Source organism: Desmodus rotundus, chromosome 12 (assembly GCF_022682495.2).
Source record: "Desmodus rotundus isolate HL8 chromosome 12, HLdesRot8A.1, whole genome shotgun sequence".
In the NCBI taxonomy this organism is placed as follows: domain Eukaryota; kingdom Metazoa; phylum Chordata; class Mammalia; order Chiroptera; family Phyllostomidae; genus Desmodus; species Desmodus rotundus.
In genome coordinates this window covers 14,927,786-14,942,703 of record NC_071398.1, presented here as the reverse complement: position 1 = coordinate 14,942,703, position 14,918 = coordinate 14,927,786, and the positions used below count along the sequence as shown (strand labels likewise).

The following is a 14,918-nucleotide window of genomic DNA, read 5'->3' as shown; positions in this document are numbered from 1 at the left end:
TGTGCATAGCTCAGCCAGCGGGGGTGAAATAGCCGTGAGTGGGTGGGAGATACTCAGCAGAGTGCCTTGGTTTCTTTCCTGTCTCCAGCTACCCCGCTGCACCCTGGGGCTCAGAGCCAGTGGGAGCACCCTCTCACCTTGTCCTTGGTGGACCTCAGCAAAGGTCCACCAAGGACAAGGAAAAGGGGAAAGTAGAAACTGAATCTTAACAACTCAGGGGCAGCCATCTCCCCTAAGCAACAGGCCCAGGGTGTGATCGTCGAGGGCTGACGGGAGGACATAAAACCCACAAACTGCTTTTAGGGTGAGAACTCAATAGGTCTCACACACTATGGCCAGGTGGTCAAAAACGCAGATTCTAAAAGCAAACTGCCTGAATTGAACTCCTGACTCAGTCTTTGAACAAGTTACTCAGCCTTTCTGGGCTTCCAGTTTCAGCTGCCGCTGGAGCTACTGACTCACCTGAAGTGTGGCTGTGAGGACGAAGTGATAAGAGAAGTGTTCACAACCGGGCCTGGCGCTCACATTCGCCAAGTCCACCATGGCGACCCTCGGCCTCCAACACAGAACCACAGAACCACAGAAAACCCGCCTCACTGGGATCTTTCTGTTTAGAATGACAAGGATGAGAGAGAAAGGGAATGACAAACAAAGGGCTAGAGCTCTTCCCCAGGCCGAGGGACTCTCGAGGCCAGCGGCCACACTGGTGGCACCAGTCCCTACTTCTCGTGAGGGCTCTGAGGGCAGGCAGGGTGCTCCTGGGGGGGAAACTGGGGTCAGCATGCTCAGGACAGGGTGCTGGACTAGCCAGCCACAAAGCCCCGTAACTGCTGGTGGGCAGGCTGGCAATGAGAAAGCAAACAACTATTATCAAGACAGACCACATAGATACATGGGACTGGGCTCCAACCAGTAGTAAGAGTGACTCAGTGAGAGCAGGAGAGGCCTTCAGCTGGTTCGAACCCTTCCCGGTGTTCCAGACAGCATGACACCCTGTGGGCGCTCATGAAATGCTAACAGCTCATAATAAGGGAGAAGCCCCGCCTGCTCTGGTAGCACAGGCTGAGTCCAGGCCAGGCTGCGTGCCCCAAGGCTGCCACCAGGCTCCCTCAGATGGTCTTAAAAGACTAAAATCCTGTTCCAAAGCAAGAGAGGGCTTGGTGCTTGCTGAACTGGGCCGCAGTGGACTGGCAGCACACTTAGCGTGACTATTTCTTTCCTGCCGTGCCCACCACGGCTTAACAGTGGGGCAGGCTGCAGCGGACAGGCCAGATAACTTCCCCGTTAAGTTCTCAGGTATGGACTAATGGTGAGAACTGGCTTCTGCTGGTTTTATTTTTTATTTTTTAAAGATTTTATCAAGTTATTTTTAAAGAGATGGGAAAGGAGGGAGAATGAGAGGGAGAGGAACATCGATGTGAGAAACATCTACCAGTTGCCTCTCATCTGCACCCGACTGGGAAGAACCCGCAACCTAGGCGTGTGCCCTGACTGGCAATCAAAACAGTGACCTTTTCCTTTGCGGGGCGACGCCCGACCAAACTCAGCCACACAGGTTGGGGCTGAAGGTTTTATTTTTAATGAAGTCACACGGGATTATCATGGGCTATGCAATGGGGGATCCCTTCTCAGCCTTAACTCCCACGAGCATGTCACTTTTCCTGCCCTCTTGCCACCCAAAACAAATCCATGTTTAACCTTTCAAACATCTCAGTGTGTACACAGAGAAATGAAAAGCTCTGCTTAAGATAAACATCTCAGTTCTGCAGAGATTTCCTATTGCGAATACCTAGCAGCTGGTAAGAGTTATGTGCCCAGTAAGACAATTCTGGTAGGGATACTCTGGTTCCTGTTGGGGGCTGGCCCATGGATGGGATGGAGACCCGATGCCCTGCCTGCCTGGTTTAGCCTGACACCCCATATGATGTTTTCCTGGGAACCTGGACAGCACAAGCCCGCCAAAGGCTACATACATACTGTCCTGTTACTGCTCACTGAAAATTGGCTTAGTTGGAATTCTGGTTAAAATCCCCTAAAATTAAATCCTGGCTGGTGTGACTCAGTTGGAGTATCATCCTAACTGAAAGATTGTGGGTTGATTCCCAGTCAGGGAACATACACCCAGGTTGTCTGTTCAATCCCCCGTGCCCCCCACCCCCGCCCCCGTTCTGGGTGCATATAATCCCTGGTCCCATAACAGGAGGCAATCAATTGATGCTTCTCTCTCACATCAGTTCCTCTCCCTTCCTTGCTCATTAAAAAACAATGAAAAAAGGTCCTCCAGTGAGAATTTAAGAAAGCAAAACAGAACAAACAGAACCCCCCCCCCTAAAATTTGTGGCTGAAGCTTTTACCAAAACGGGTTGCCAAAGCAATCAGCCTAGAAACGGCCAGAGGCAGCATGACGATGCAGGTTCACTAATGCGTAAACTTCCCAACACAAGTCCCTTGCATCCCGCTTCCGTGGCGCTGGCAAGCAGCTATGCTATGCTGTCCAGGAGTCTCTCCTGGTGGTCACTCGTCTGTCTCCCCTCCCCTCTCAAATCAGTTTCTCTAGAGCAGATTAGGCCCAGCTTCTCTCTGTTCCCCTGCACTTGGCAGATTTGGAGGTAATGAACCCAACCGTTTTTTGAGCTGAGATTCTGAGGACAGAGGGACCCGTCAGACCCTTCTACTCTAAGCTGTGTCCACCCCCTCTGCCATAGGGAACCCACTCCCTAAAGTGGATCACGGAGGCTGGCTGACGTCCATTCACTCACACTTTTTCGGGGAGTTAAACTTTGCAGCAGGATGCACTTAGTGTCCCACCATCTGCCAAGACATCTCCCAGCTGCTACGGAAGTGGCCACACGGCCTGCCTGTACCTCAGGCCTATACCACCTGAGGCCACACATGCAGGACCCCTCTGGGCCCCTTACTGTAGGAATCACACAAGACAGTGTTTGGAGCACTTGTTAATCCGTTATGATTTATTAGCTGTACAGCAGTAGATCCTCCTCCCCAGCTTTCAATCCCATTACATATTACAGGTCTCATGTTGGTGTCCTAAAAATAATGAAAAATATCACACAGTACAGCTAAATACAAAATGCATCAACCTAGAGTCTGATAGCTAACTGATGGCTCTCTTAAAAGCAATACACAGAAGAGAAAAAGTGTTTGAAATCAACAAGACTGAGGCTCTCTAAAAAACACATTTTAGACATGTGACAGTTCATGTGCAAGAATCACTCTTTAGTCGGTTTTGCTTCACATTATTACTTTTGTTTTGAAGATCCAAAGTTTAAATTACTGACCTAGTGAAACTGTTTGGCCCAGCTTTTAAGGGCTGCTGTGACCCACTCGTAATCACCCTTCTGCTTTAACAGAGGATTTATAAAACACAAAATTCAGCTACAAACAGAGCAAAGAAAATGTGGATGGGAAATCATAACTGAAAGTTAATTGTGTAAGGTTCGAACACTGGCTCCAAAGGCTGGAGGCCCCGACCTCCTGCGTGGGTGTCCGTCCCCGCGGCAGCTGTCTGGGCGCTGTCCTGCCACATGATTGCGATCCAAATCCTCGTCCACGCTTCACACTAGAGTCCGCCGGAACTTAATTTGCAAGTAATTAAAATGCTGGGTTTTCTTACACTGCACTTCTTTTCAACCTCTTAATTAATGGAAAAGATTAAAATGTAAAAAAAGTTATTTACAAGCTTGACCATACCAGAAGCTTTGCCAAGAAAAAGGCAAAGCCTTCAGGACAAAAGCCGACTGTAGCATGCCTTATTATCGGTGTGCAGCCGACTCCAAGCAAAGGGAGTCAGGGAAAAAGCAAAAGCAAAAACCAGTTTAAAAGTCTAAGTCCTTCCCAAGTCTGCATTTACAATTAAAAACTCTCCTGGGAAGAGGACCATAGAGCTCTCGGAAACCCGGTGGCCATTTCTGGAGTGGTTTACCATAGCGAGAGAGAGGGTTCGATGTCTCTGTCTCCATTTAAGAAAACCAGTTAGGCGTCAACACTGTCCTCAGCACTTCACAGTAAACCCTCAGGGACTCAGAACATTCCATGATTGGCTAACATCAAACTGCAAGTTCTAGTTAAATCACATTTTTCTAACATCATCTTTGAAGTTTTAGTTCTCAGTATGTTTGGTAAAATGGTGTAAAATGGTGCTTTTCCCAAAGCCAAAAGAAGAAAAAAGGGAGAAAAATTAAGATGCAGGCCGTTTAAACACAGCCCAGAGCAGTCCTGGAGACGACTAGGCCCCGCCATCACCGGTCCATCATGCTGAGGATCATCTCGGGGGTGAGGTCTCCGTTGGGGGCGTCTGTGGCAGCTGGCTGGGCCTCCTCTTCCTCCCCCTCCACGGGCTCTGCGTCTGGCTCTTTTTTGACTTCAACTATAATGTTCTCAATTGCACCTGTATTCTGGTCTTCGACCTGGATGATAGCTGTTGCTGGCAAGAAAGAGCACGAACAAAAAAACCAAACCAAAACAAAACAAAAAACAAACAAAACAAAACGCTCCATTAAAGCCCCAATACTGCAAAGGTCTTTTCAGACTTAACACTAAATAGATATTCACAATGCGGGAAAGCCTTAGTAGCCACACGCAGCAAGTCAAGAAAAGGCTTAATGATCTAAAACGTGGGCCTACATGAAGCCCGAGCACTCCAGAAACGATCAAAATGCTGGCATTCACCCCCATATGCCTCCCAAATTACATATTAAAGGCCTTAGTTTTCCTTTGTCATAATTTGGCCTTTACAACAGTTTGAGACAGGCAAAAGATGCAGACAGCGTGACCGGGATCACAGGATGTGTGATGCGGGTGTTGTAGAGGTGAACCTCATGTTTTTGATGCTGAAGCTCACGCACACCCAGGGCCCTCCCGCCGGTTAGCTCACTCAGGGGTGTGCATGTGGAATGGTTCCAGATCTACAGCCAACTGCCCTGCTGTGACGCACACACCCATACACGAGGCTCAGTAAACACAGTAAAAAAGTAGATTCAACCTGTATTTGTTAAAACAAACACGCCAGCTTTCAGGAGACCTAGAGCAACACATGAGAACATACACCCGAGTCTGCCGTCACAAGGGCGGAGTCTAGTCCAGGGCGGCTGCCCACTGTCACATGCAGTGTGAAGTGAAGGGCGGACACCTCCTGTGTCCTCCCATAAATCCGAAGGCCAGCAACTAAATCCACGGGCCTGGGTTTCTAAGAGAAGGGGAACCTCAGCACAGAAACTGCTTCCTCTCTCTATCCTTTAAAGTTTGGCTGTTTCACATTTATTACCATGTCAATTCTGCCAGCCGACTGTGTCTTTGGTTGTTTTGTAAAACCCTCCCACATTAACAGCACCCATCTTGTAGAATGTTAAGTTCCCTTCTATGCTAACCTTTTATTCATGGAAATGTAACAGGCTTCAGCTGTTCCCCAGTAAAAAGGAGGGGGGGAAGCTTCCTAAGAGTCTGTTCCTGGCATGACCTTAAATTGTTCTCATGGCTTAGTTCCCATCTTCCCCAAGAACAAGGACCTGCCAGGATGCCAGCCAGTTACTGAGCTGAGACAAAGAACTTACGCTGGGTTTGTTTGGGTTGGTTGGTTCTGCCGGGGGGGCGTCCTCTCCGCTTCTTGGTGGGTGGTGGGGCTGGGGTCACAGGCTGAGGCTCTGGCTCGGGTTCAATTTCCACAGCAGGCTCCTCTTCATCCTCATTGTCATCCAGGTCTGGCTCAGCATTTTCTTCTCATGAAATCAGGGAGAACAGGGGGTAGAAGAAAAAAATAACACAAATAATCATATATTCTGTGAAGTTTAGTTATGTGTTTATTTTCACTATTTTAAAATGCTTATGCTGAAATTTTTGCTATCAGCTCTAACCAAGTAAACTGGTATTGTGGCAGAATTAATAAGCAAATGAACTTGACTATAGTTAATATTTTACATGAATTGGGTATCTTTTCTTTAGCTTTAGACATCAGAATATTGAGTTTCAAAGTCTCAGAGGAAACTCCACTGACGCCAGTTATGTAACAAAACCGCAAATAGTGTTTAAGTTGAAAATAAAACAAATATTGCCTCTACTATACGAGGATAAAGCAGGAAATGAAGCCTGAGACAGAGCCCTGAAGACGTGGTCCTGCTCATCTGAGTGGGTGGCAGGGGCGGGAGACAAGACAGAGGTTATGATGCCCTGTGAGGTCCTGTTTACCAGGAGGGTTATTGATGGGCTTTTTTTAAGGCCAAGTTTTTGGACTTAATTTAATTCCCAGCTTAATTTAAGTACCAGATCCAAAGGGTCATTCTTAACTCCCTTACTTCGTCCCTAGTGCCATAAGCACATAAAAGAAGAGGAACTACTGTAGAAAGAATGTCGATTAAGGCCTGATAATATGGCTTGAGCCCCAGGTCTCTTACTAGGAATGAGACCTAAGACAATGACCACACTGGACCTCAGTTTCCTTGTGTGATTTCTAAAGCTCTCAACCTATTTGGTAGTAATTTGAGGATAAAAAGGGTTAAGATAATACATGTAATCATGCTCTGTAACTTACACTCTATCATACAAAGACAGCTGTACTGACACCATACACCACAGTTTAAAATGTCTCCGTTATTCCATTTAGGCTTCATTCTTTAATAAGATGTGTTACCTTCATGTTATAAAAAAGTGAGAAGGTAAGTGATCTGTAAGACCCAGCTAAGCCATGGCAGGTGGAAATCAAACCTCTGACCTCGATGTGGGGCAGTTCTGCTGCCCACCCCTGCAGCCAGCCAACGAGTTCCTGCCCCCCACCCCTCACTGTTGTGGCACACGATGTGCCCTGCCTGCCTTCCTCCAAGAAGCACAGGCACATTCTCCTCCTATGGAAATCAAATGTTTATTCAATTTAAAAATCTGCGGTTAAATGCCTGCTCTTCAGGGCAAACTGGACCGTTTATCATGTGACTAAAACCCTAAATGTAAATGTGGGGAACATACTAGAATGTGGCAGTGTGTTAAGAACTTCCCTATTGAACTTATTCAAACCCCCTATTGCCTAAGTTGGCCGAATGCCTAGAAAACCAAATGAATTTGGTCAGAATTGGGGGGGGGGAGGGCACATAAAATAAGTTAATAGGGTCAAAGGCTTAGACAAATTCTGGCAAAAGGCCTTGCAAACAGCAGTAGACTCTGCTGGCCAATCTCTGCAGATGGCCCACAGCAGACCTTCTGGGAGGGGACAAATATGCCTGATTGGCCTTTGTAAGCAGTGGGATGAAAAGCCTGGACACGAGAGACTAGGACTAGGTATGAGGCCCAGAACCAAACTGCACTCTACAAACCAGCAGCGTAGAAGACAAGAGGAGGAATTGTGGAAACGCACAGGAATTCTTCAGCTAAAAAATGCTTCTGGTGAAGTACCACTAGGGACTGACCCAGAGAAATGAACAGGGCAGCACCGCGGGAAAGAGGGGACGTCTGTTGCAGCACGAAGCTCCGCAACTAGCCACTGCGGGGACCCTTGAGCTCAAGATTATCTGTGGGTCTCTGGTGACATCTGGAGCCTTCTGACCTTTCTCGGCACCTCCCAACAGTCCACACATTTTCGTAGCCAAACAAAGGCATCCCCAAAGAACAGATTCTTAGTAGAGAGTGGTGGTGAGTGCTTTATAAGAACTAAGCACACTGACATTTTAAGGGAGGTATTCAGCTAAAACTTAGAGCAGGTGTGTCAAACTCATTTTCACCCGAGGGCCACATCAGCCTCACAGCTGCCTTCAAAGGGCTGAATGTAATTTTAGGACTGCATAAATGTAACTACTCCTTAACAGTTAAGTGAGAGCTCGGCGCTGCTGCCGAGCAGAAACAAGGTGCCAGGCCAGACAAAACATGGTGGAGGGCCAGAACTGGCCTGCGGGCCTTGTGTTTGACACCTGTGCCTTACAGACTGAAGATAATGCTTAAAATACACTTTGCACTAAAAAAGGCAGCCAAAGTAATGCTTACTGGATGACTGTTCTCCCAGAAAAAGCTTAAGTTCTGGGTAGAAAACGAAAAGTTTTGCTAAAATAAACGCAAATCAAAGGGACCTTCTTACAGATGTAAATATAAAAAAAACCCTAAACAAACCTAGTTCTTTCATGAACAAATTTTACAATAAAACAATAAAGTGACTGAAGTTCTTTAATGCATTCAATTTTCAAAAATTTCATTCCTTTCCCATTATTTCTATTAACGAGCAACATGGAAGATTAAATGATGAGTCCGTGCAAATACACGGGACACCATCTGTAATCTCTCCAGTCTGGTGGCGCTTCTGGGGAAGTGCATCTCCCAAAACAAAACCCTTCTACATGCTTTTCTACAAAAAGCTTGTATTTGTAGTTATAGCTAGCTGTGCCTTCTCCACTGGGTGCTAGTAGCCAGGTACCCACATTATAGAACCTAACACTTTGGAACTAATTTGTATCTTCAGATGTGACTCCTACATTACCAACACTCTTGTTCTCTCTGCCTCTTTATGAATCTAACACCTCAAAGCAAGCATACTTTCTCTTCTGCCTGGATTTCATTAGAAAGGCAAAAATACCTCAAAGAGCATCAATAGTAGGAAAACAGGCAAAGATTTAGGCCATAAATGGAGAGATTAAGAAAGAGAAAGTCTGACATTCCTGAATTTAATCAACACATCTCAAGGCTAGGCTGACAGGGGTAGTCAAGCCAGAAGTTGGTCGAGATGCTTACGCATGATCCTTCTTCATGCCCATTAGATTCACTGCTCACATCTAGCCCAGCTTCCTAAATGTAAAAGTTCTGAACATAGAAAAGAAACTCTGCTGGCCTTAGAATGTCACTAATCTGAGTAAACTGAGTAAAGGTATTAATTTTGCTTTAGCTTTAAATGAATATAACAAAGTATCATTAGCCACTTCCTAGAATGCCATGATGAAAAAAGAAGAAAAAAATCACCCAAGGAACAAACTAACCACTGTTGCAAACACACACACATCGGGAAGATCAGAGGTTTAAGGGAAGAGTGACTGGCCAGCGGCCACTAAATCAAGGAACAATCACTCACCACTGTCGGAGGAGTCTTCTTTTTTAGAGCGCATCTTTCTTTTTCTTCCTCGTTTACTCTTCTTCGTTTCTCCTCCGTTTTCTCCTTCTACACCATCTGGACCGGCGCAATTATCAGCATGTCTTGCCATGGTATTCTGACAAAAGGAACAAACCCTCCTTCACATTACTAAAAAAGTAAAGATCAGCACTGTAAGTTCTCTTTAGTTTAGTTTAGTAAAATAAATAAGAGTATATTACGTCTGAATGTCTGCTAAAGCATGTCCTAAACACGCTCTCCTCATTCAGGGGAAACCGTCTCCATTAGGAGCGGAAGAGAGGGAGAGAGGAGGTAGGGAGAGAGAGGAGAGAGGCTCTCAGAAGATGAGGCTGGGAGGAGCAGGGAAGGATCAGGACAGGTTCCCTGTCCTGTGCAGACCTGACTAACTTGGTCCCAAAGGAAGATCCAGGACAGACTTATTAGGGAGGTTCCCATCAACAAAAGGGTTCACACATGGATACAACACCTTGAGGTGGGGTGACTGGCCCTTCCCAAAGGACAGAGGATCTCTATGTTTATTACCTCAGTGGGAAGAACTACCTTGCTTTGCAGCGGAAGACCCTGAACACGCTATTAGGAACCGTAACAGAGGTCGTGCAGCTGTGACTCTTACCCGGCGTGTGAATGTCTTCCCACACTTAGAACAGACGAAGGCTGCAGGGACAAAGTTGGGGTCGTGATAGCGTTTGAAATGCATGTCAAGGAGCTGTTTCTGGCGGAAGGTCTTGTCGCAGTGGCTGCAGGCGTAAGGCTTCTCCCCAGTGTGGGTGCGCTTATGCATGATCATGTGCCTCTCCTGAAAGACAGCGAGGGGGCAAGAGTCTGCGGAGTCTGTCACAGGGCTGCCACCCACCCCAGCAACCACTTAGGTGTGCGTGGCTGACAGGCTTTTCTCTCCCAAGATCTAAGCCTATTGGGAGGATAAACTGATCTTTACTGGGGTGCAATGATACCCTCATAAATCCCAGGTAGCTATGTTCACTTCTACTGGACAGATTCTCTAGATCATTCCCAAGCATCAGGTTCCGAGACTGGATTCTTCCCTTCTTTGAAGTCCTGAACTAAATTCCTGGAGTTCTGGGAAAGACGTCAGCAGTCTGCCTGAAGTGAGAGTAGAGTGGCAGGCTATGACTGAATAAAACATCAGCTGCAGACCAAGATACAACCTGGTGACACTCCTCATAAATCACAGTTTGAAAATATTACCCTTAAAAACACCACCAAACAAGGTACGTGAGAACCCGCTGATGAAATCTGATACCCGTGAGCCATCCACTGCTTTCTAACTCTGAGTCTCTACCTGTCTGCAGGCATAATCACACTGGTCACACTTAAAGCGCTTCTCGTTCTTATGTGACTTCTGATGCTGGATGAGGGCATAGCGTTCATGAAACACAGCGTCGCAGTATCTGCATTTCTTGCCTTGCTCAATATAGGAATGCTGCTTTCGCAAGTGGACACCTGAAAGCAAAGTATAAAGCTGAGTCTAACTTGTGAAAACACAAACAAGCATTTCAACAAATTAATAATACATTTCTTCCTGCTTCTTAAAATAATTACTCTGACTGCTACACAGAAAACGAACTAAAAGGAGAAATAACAACAGATGTGAGGAGACCAGTTCAGACACAAACAGAATAGGTAAGAGGAGATGGGGGCTTGGAAAAGGATAATGGCACCGGGGTACGGAAGGGAGAGAACTGACGAGAGATCCAGGAAGTTCAATCAGCAGGACTTAGTGACAGAATACACAGTGTAGAAGAGGAACCTAGGTGTCAGGGAATTACCTGGTTTCTGGCTCAGAAAAGTAAGTAGACAGTGGGGCCATTTACAGAAACAAGAAACAAGGAGGGTTATCAGCAGGGAGAGGGGAAAATGGGGGAAGAGGTACAGGGAACAAGAAGCATGAATGGTAGGCACAAAACAGACAGAGGAGGTTAAGAATAGTATCGGAAGTGGAGAAGCCGAAGAACTTACATGTACGATTCATGACCATGAACTAAGGTGGGGGAATGACGGTGGGAGGCGGGGTGCAGGGCGGAGGGGAATAAAGAGAAGAAAAATGGGATAATTGTAATAGCATAACCAGTACGATATAGTAAAAAAAAAAAAACAGCGCAAGAGAGCTGAACCCCAAGCTGTGTGTGTTTGGGGGAAGAGGTATGGCCAAGGTTTACTTATTATTATTTTTAATAAATAAAATTTATTTACTTTTAGAGAAAGGGAGGGAGAAATAGAAGGAGAGAAACATCAATGTGTGGTTGCCTCTCACACACCCCCAACCGGGGGACCTGGCCTACAACCCAGGCTCTTGTGCTGACTGGGAATTGAACCAGCAACTCTTTGGTTTGCGGGCCAGAACTCAATCCACTGAGCCACACCAGCCAGGGTTATTTATTATTTTTTAAATACTTTATTTATTTTTTTAGAGAAAGGGGAAACATCAATGTGAGAAAAAAACATTGATTAGTTGCCTCTCACACACCCCCAACTGGGGGACCTGGCCTGCAACTCAGGCCGGGGCCCTGACCAGGAACTGAAATGGTGACCTTTGTTTGCAGGATGATGCCTAACCCACTGAGCAACACCAGTCAGAGCTCAAGGGAGTTTTAAAGATTCAGTTTTGGACATGTTGAATTTTGAATGCCGATGATATCAAAGTAGGGGTAGGGATGGAGTTGCTAGAATTAGAGCAAGACCATCAGAGCTCATGAAATCACTAAGCAAAAAGTAAAAAATGAAAAAAGAGTATAGATCATGATTTTTGTTTTTTTTTAAAGGTGCCCACCATCCCTTTTTAAAATTTTTTAATTAATTTATATTTAGAGAGAAAGAAGGGAGGGAAACATCAGTTGGTTGCCTCTTGCAGACGCCCCCACTGGGAATGGAACGAGTGACCCTTAGCTTCATGGGGTGACGCCCAACTGAGTCACACTGGTCAGGTCATGGGTCATGTTTTAAGAAACCTAATGATTAAGGTCTGTGAGAGGAAAAAGGCTTAAAGTAAGAGAAGGCTGAGAACAAACAGTCGAAGAAAATAAGAAAGCCAACAGGGTATAGTGCCATGGAAGCCAAGGGAAAAAAGTGTCTCGAGGATGAGGGCAAAAACAAATAAATAAGGAGGACAACACGGTCCACTACACAGAATGATGCTAAGAGATCAAGGGAGATGGAAAGTGCAGTGCCCCCTACATTCTGCAATGTGGGGTCATCAGTGATCCCAGCAAGAATCACTTTACAGAGCGCTGGGGGGTACGAGCCAGATGGGAGGGAACTAGGAGCTGAGGGAAAGAGGATGTGAGGGACATAACTCTTCATGAGGGTTGGCTAGGTAGGAGATAAGAGTTAAACCTAGAGCCCTGACCCGGTGTGCCTCCGTTGGGAGTCCTCCCATGAAGGGATGTTAAGGGGACATGCCTGGGGCGTACACATGCCTAGGCTGCGAGCTAGTCCCCAGTTGGGGCGTGTGCGAGAGGCAACCAATAGATGATTCTCTCACACTGATGTTTCTTTCCCTCTCTTTCTCCCTCCCTTTCCCTCTCTGTAAAAATAAATAAAAAAAATATTTTTAAAAAAGACAGGAGAGATGTAAGAATGTTTAGTTAGACTTCAGGGGAAAGACCAAGGGGTGAGAACATGAGGAAGGTAAGTAAAGTGGCAATACTGATGGTGTAAAGCGGGGGTGTCAAACTCATTTCCACCGGGGGCCATATCAGCCTTGGGGTTGCCTTCAAAGGGCCCAATGTAATTTTAGGACTGTATAAATTTAACTACTCCTTATAAGTTAAGCAAGAGCTCGGCACTGCTGCTGGGTAGAAACAAGGTACCAGACTGGATAAAACAAGGTGGAGGGCCAGATTCTGCCCACAGGCCTTGTGTTTGCCACCTGTGGTGTAAAGGCTGCCAAGGAGACAGGTAAGTGGTATCAAGACAAACACAAAGGGACAGGCCACAGTCAAGAAGAGTGACACCAACTCTCTAGTAGCAGATGGGAAAAGAGAGGATAAATACAGATGCAAGTAGGTTTGATAACAGGGAATCTGGAGTTTCAATGTGCTGTTTTAATTTTCTTGTTAAGTAGGAAAAAAGGTAATTTATGGAGACAAGGGAGACAGAGAGAAAAGGGGAGGAAGACTAGAGGTTTAAAGCAAGTAAGAATGATTTACCTAACTGCCACGGTGCCTCCCACAGAGCAGGCACTCAAACATTTGTGGAGTGAATCAATGAACCAACTCACCAAGGAAAATGGAGACACTCCTGAGAAAAATAAATAGGTGGACTTTCCAGGAACAGTAAGGGCTGCATTTGGGATCATAAATTTATGGTGCTACCACTCTGATTCATCAAGGTTATACAGCCAACTTAAAGAGGGCCAACTCTGGGGAATGGAGATGAGGTAACGGAAGGGACGATTGATTCACTTTCTATAGCACTAAGTATTTGGAGGTGAATCTTGACTCTAGTAGGTCTGTCTCCAAAGCCCATGCTTTCCTATGTCACAAAGTGATGAATTTTATGTACCGCATAGTAGAGTGAAATCAAGCCTGCTTTAAAAAGAACACGGATTTCTTTGGGATTGGTTTTGAGAGATAAACTTGAATAATCTAGACAGTAGCCTAACAGCTTACACAGGCTGCCATGGGATATATTAGAATTTAGTTTCTATTTGGCAAGAACAGTAAAACTTTTCATTTATCAGAGGACAGTGCCTTTAAATCTATGTTCCTAATGTGACCTGGATACTTACGTACTCCCCCACCCCAGTTGCGATAAACGACTTGAGAGAACTCAAGCCCAGCTCTGCTACTTGCAAAATGTGTTGTGTTATCTCTTGGTTTGAGACACCTGTCTGAGCCTCAGCTGTAAAGGTGTATAGGTGTATTAGTCACCTATAAAGCTCGAACACACGCCCTGATGGCTTCATGTGGTGGTTGTGAAGATCCGAAGAGTAAAAGTGAAACTACTACTATTTGACAGCTCCTGGGCAATTTGTAAAGTACAGTAATTTACCCAAATGTCAAAATGTTTATAAGAATTATTTTCAAGGACAGAGAACATACTAGGGCAATATTTTCAAAAATTTTCCTTTAAATAAGAAAGACAAAGGGAGAAATCCAAGCGACTATATCTTTAAAGTGTAAGTCGTACTAAAATTTCTACTGCTAAACTCTGCTTCTATATAATTCTAGCTTAATTATGCACAGAAACGTAGTAATCAGTTACCAATAAAACAGTGCAATTACCTAGAGAAAGTACAAATGTTCTGAAAAATCTGAAGCGGACTGACCTTCGTTTGAATCATACTATGTCACTTGCCTATTTGGGGACTTTAACATTCTGGCTACTAATTAAAGGTATACTGTTTCCTCTCATTACAGCTCCCATTAATTTACAGATGAGCTACATTCAGGAAAGAATCTTGTGGCCTGACTGTAGTAAGAGAAAAAAAAGAGATAGAAAAAAAAAAAATAGCAGCTAAGCAATGGCTTTTATTAAGTGGCAGGCCATTCACACACAAACTTATTCAACTCAAACAGAAAATGTTATTTATGATCTTCATACTTTTACAAATCTTTTAAAATATTTTTTTCTCATTTGCCACTAGTTAATTTACTTACCCAAATCACTTTTTCGGGCTATGACAGTGTCACAGTGGGGACAGTGAAATTTGGCCACATTTTCTGTGTGCTTCTGTAAAATGTGCATCTTCATGGTACCACTTTGGGTAAATCGAGCATGACAAATATAACATTCATAAGGTTTTTCCCCTTAAAAGGAAGTACAGAATGGATAAATTAGATGAAATGACTTAAATACCATCACTAATTGG

General features: G+C 45.1%; 1 protein-coding gene across 3 annotated transcripts in view; it reads right to left on the bottom strand.

Annotated features, from left to right (window-relative positions):
* Nucleotides 1-2,941: 2,941 nt before the first annotated feature.
* Nucleotides 2,942-14,918, bottom strand: part of CTCF (CCCTC-binding factor) — a 41,622-nt gene continuing 29,645 nt past the window's right edge. For all 3 annotated transcript variants that reach the window (XM_053916133.2, XM_053916134.1, XM_024556204.4), the window contains 6 exons: nucleotides 14,707-14,856; nucleotides 10,389-10,549; nucleotides 9,702-9,884; nucleotides 9,050-9,185; nucleotides 5,568-5,729; nucleotides 2,942-4,435 (listed from right to left, as the gene is read on the bottom strand). In XM_053916133.2, coding sequence (XP_053772108.1) covers nucleotides 4,257-4,435; nucleotides 5,568-5,729; nucleotides 9,050-9,185; nucleotides 9,702-9,884; nucleotides 10,389-10,549; nucleotides 14,707-14,856 — 971 coding nt within the window. In that variant the 3' untranslated portion in view covers nucleotides 2,942-4,256. The remainder of the gene's footprint in view (nucleotides 4,436-5,567; nucleotides 5,730-9,049; nucleotides 9,186-9,701; nucleotides 9,885-10,388; nucleotides 10,550-14,706; nucleotides 14,857-14,918) is intronic.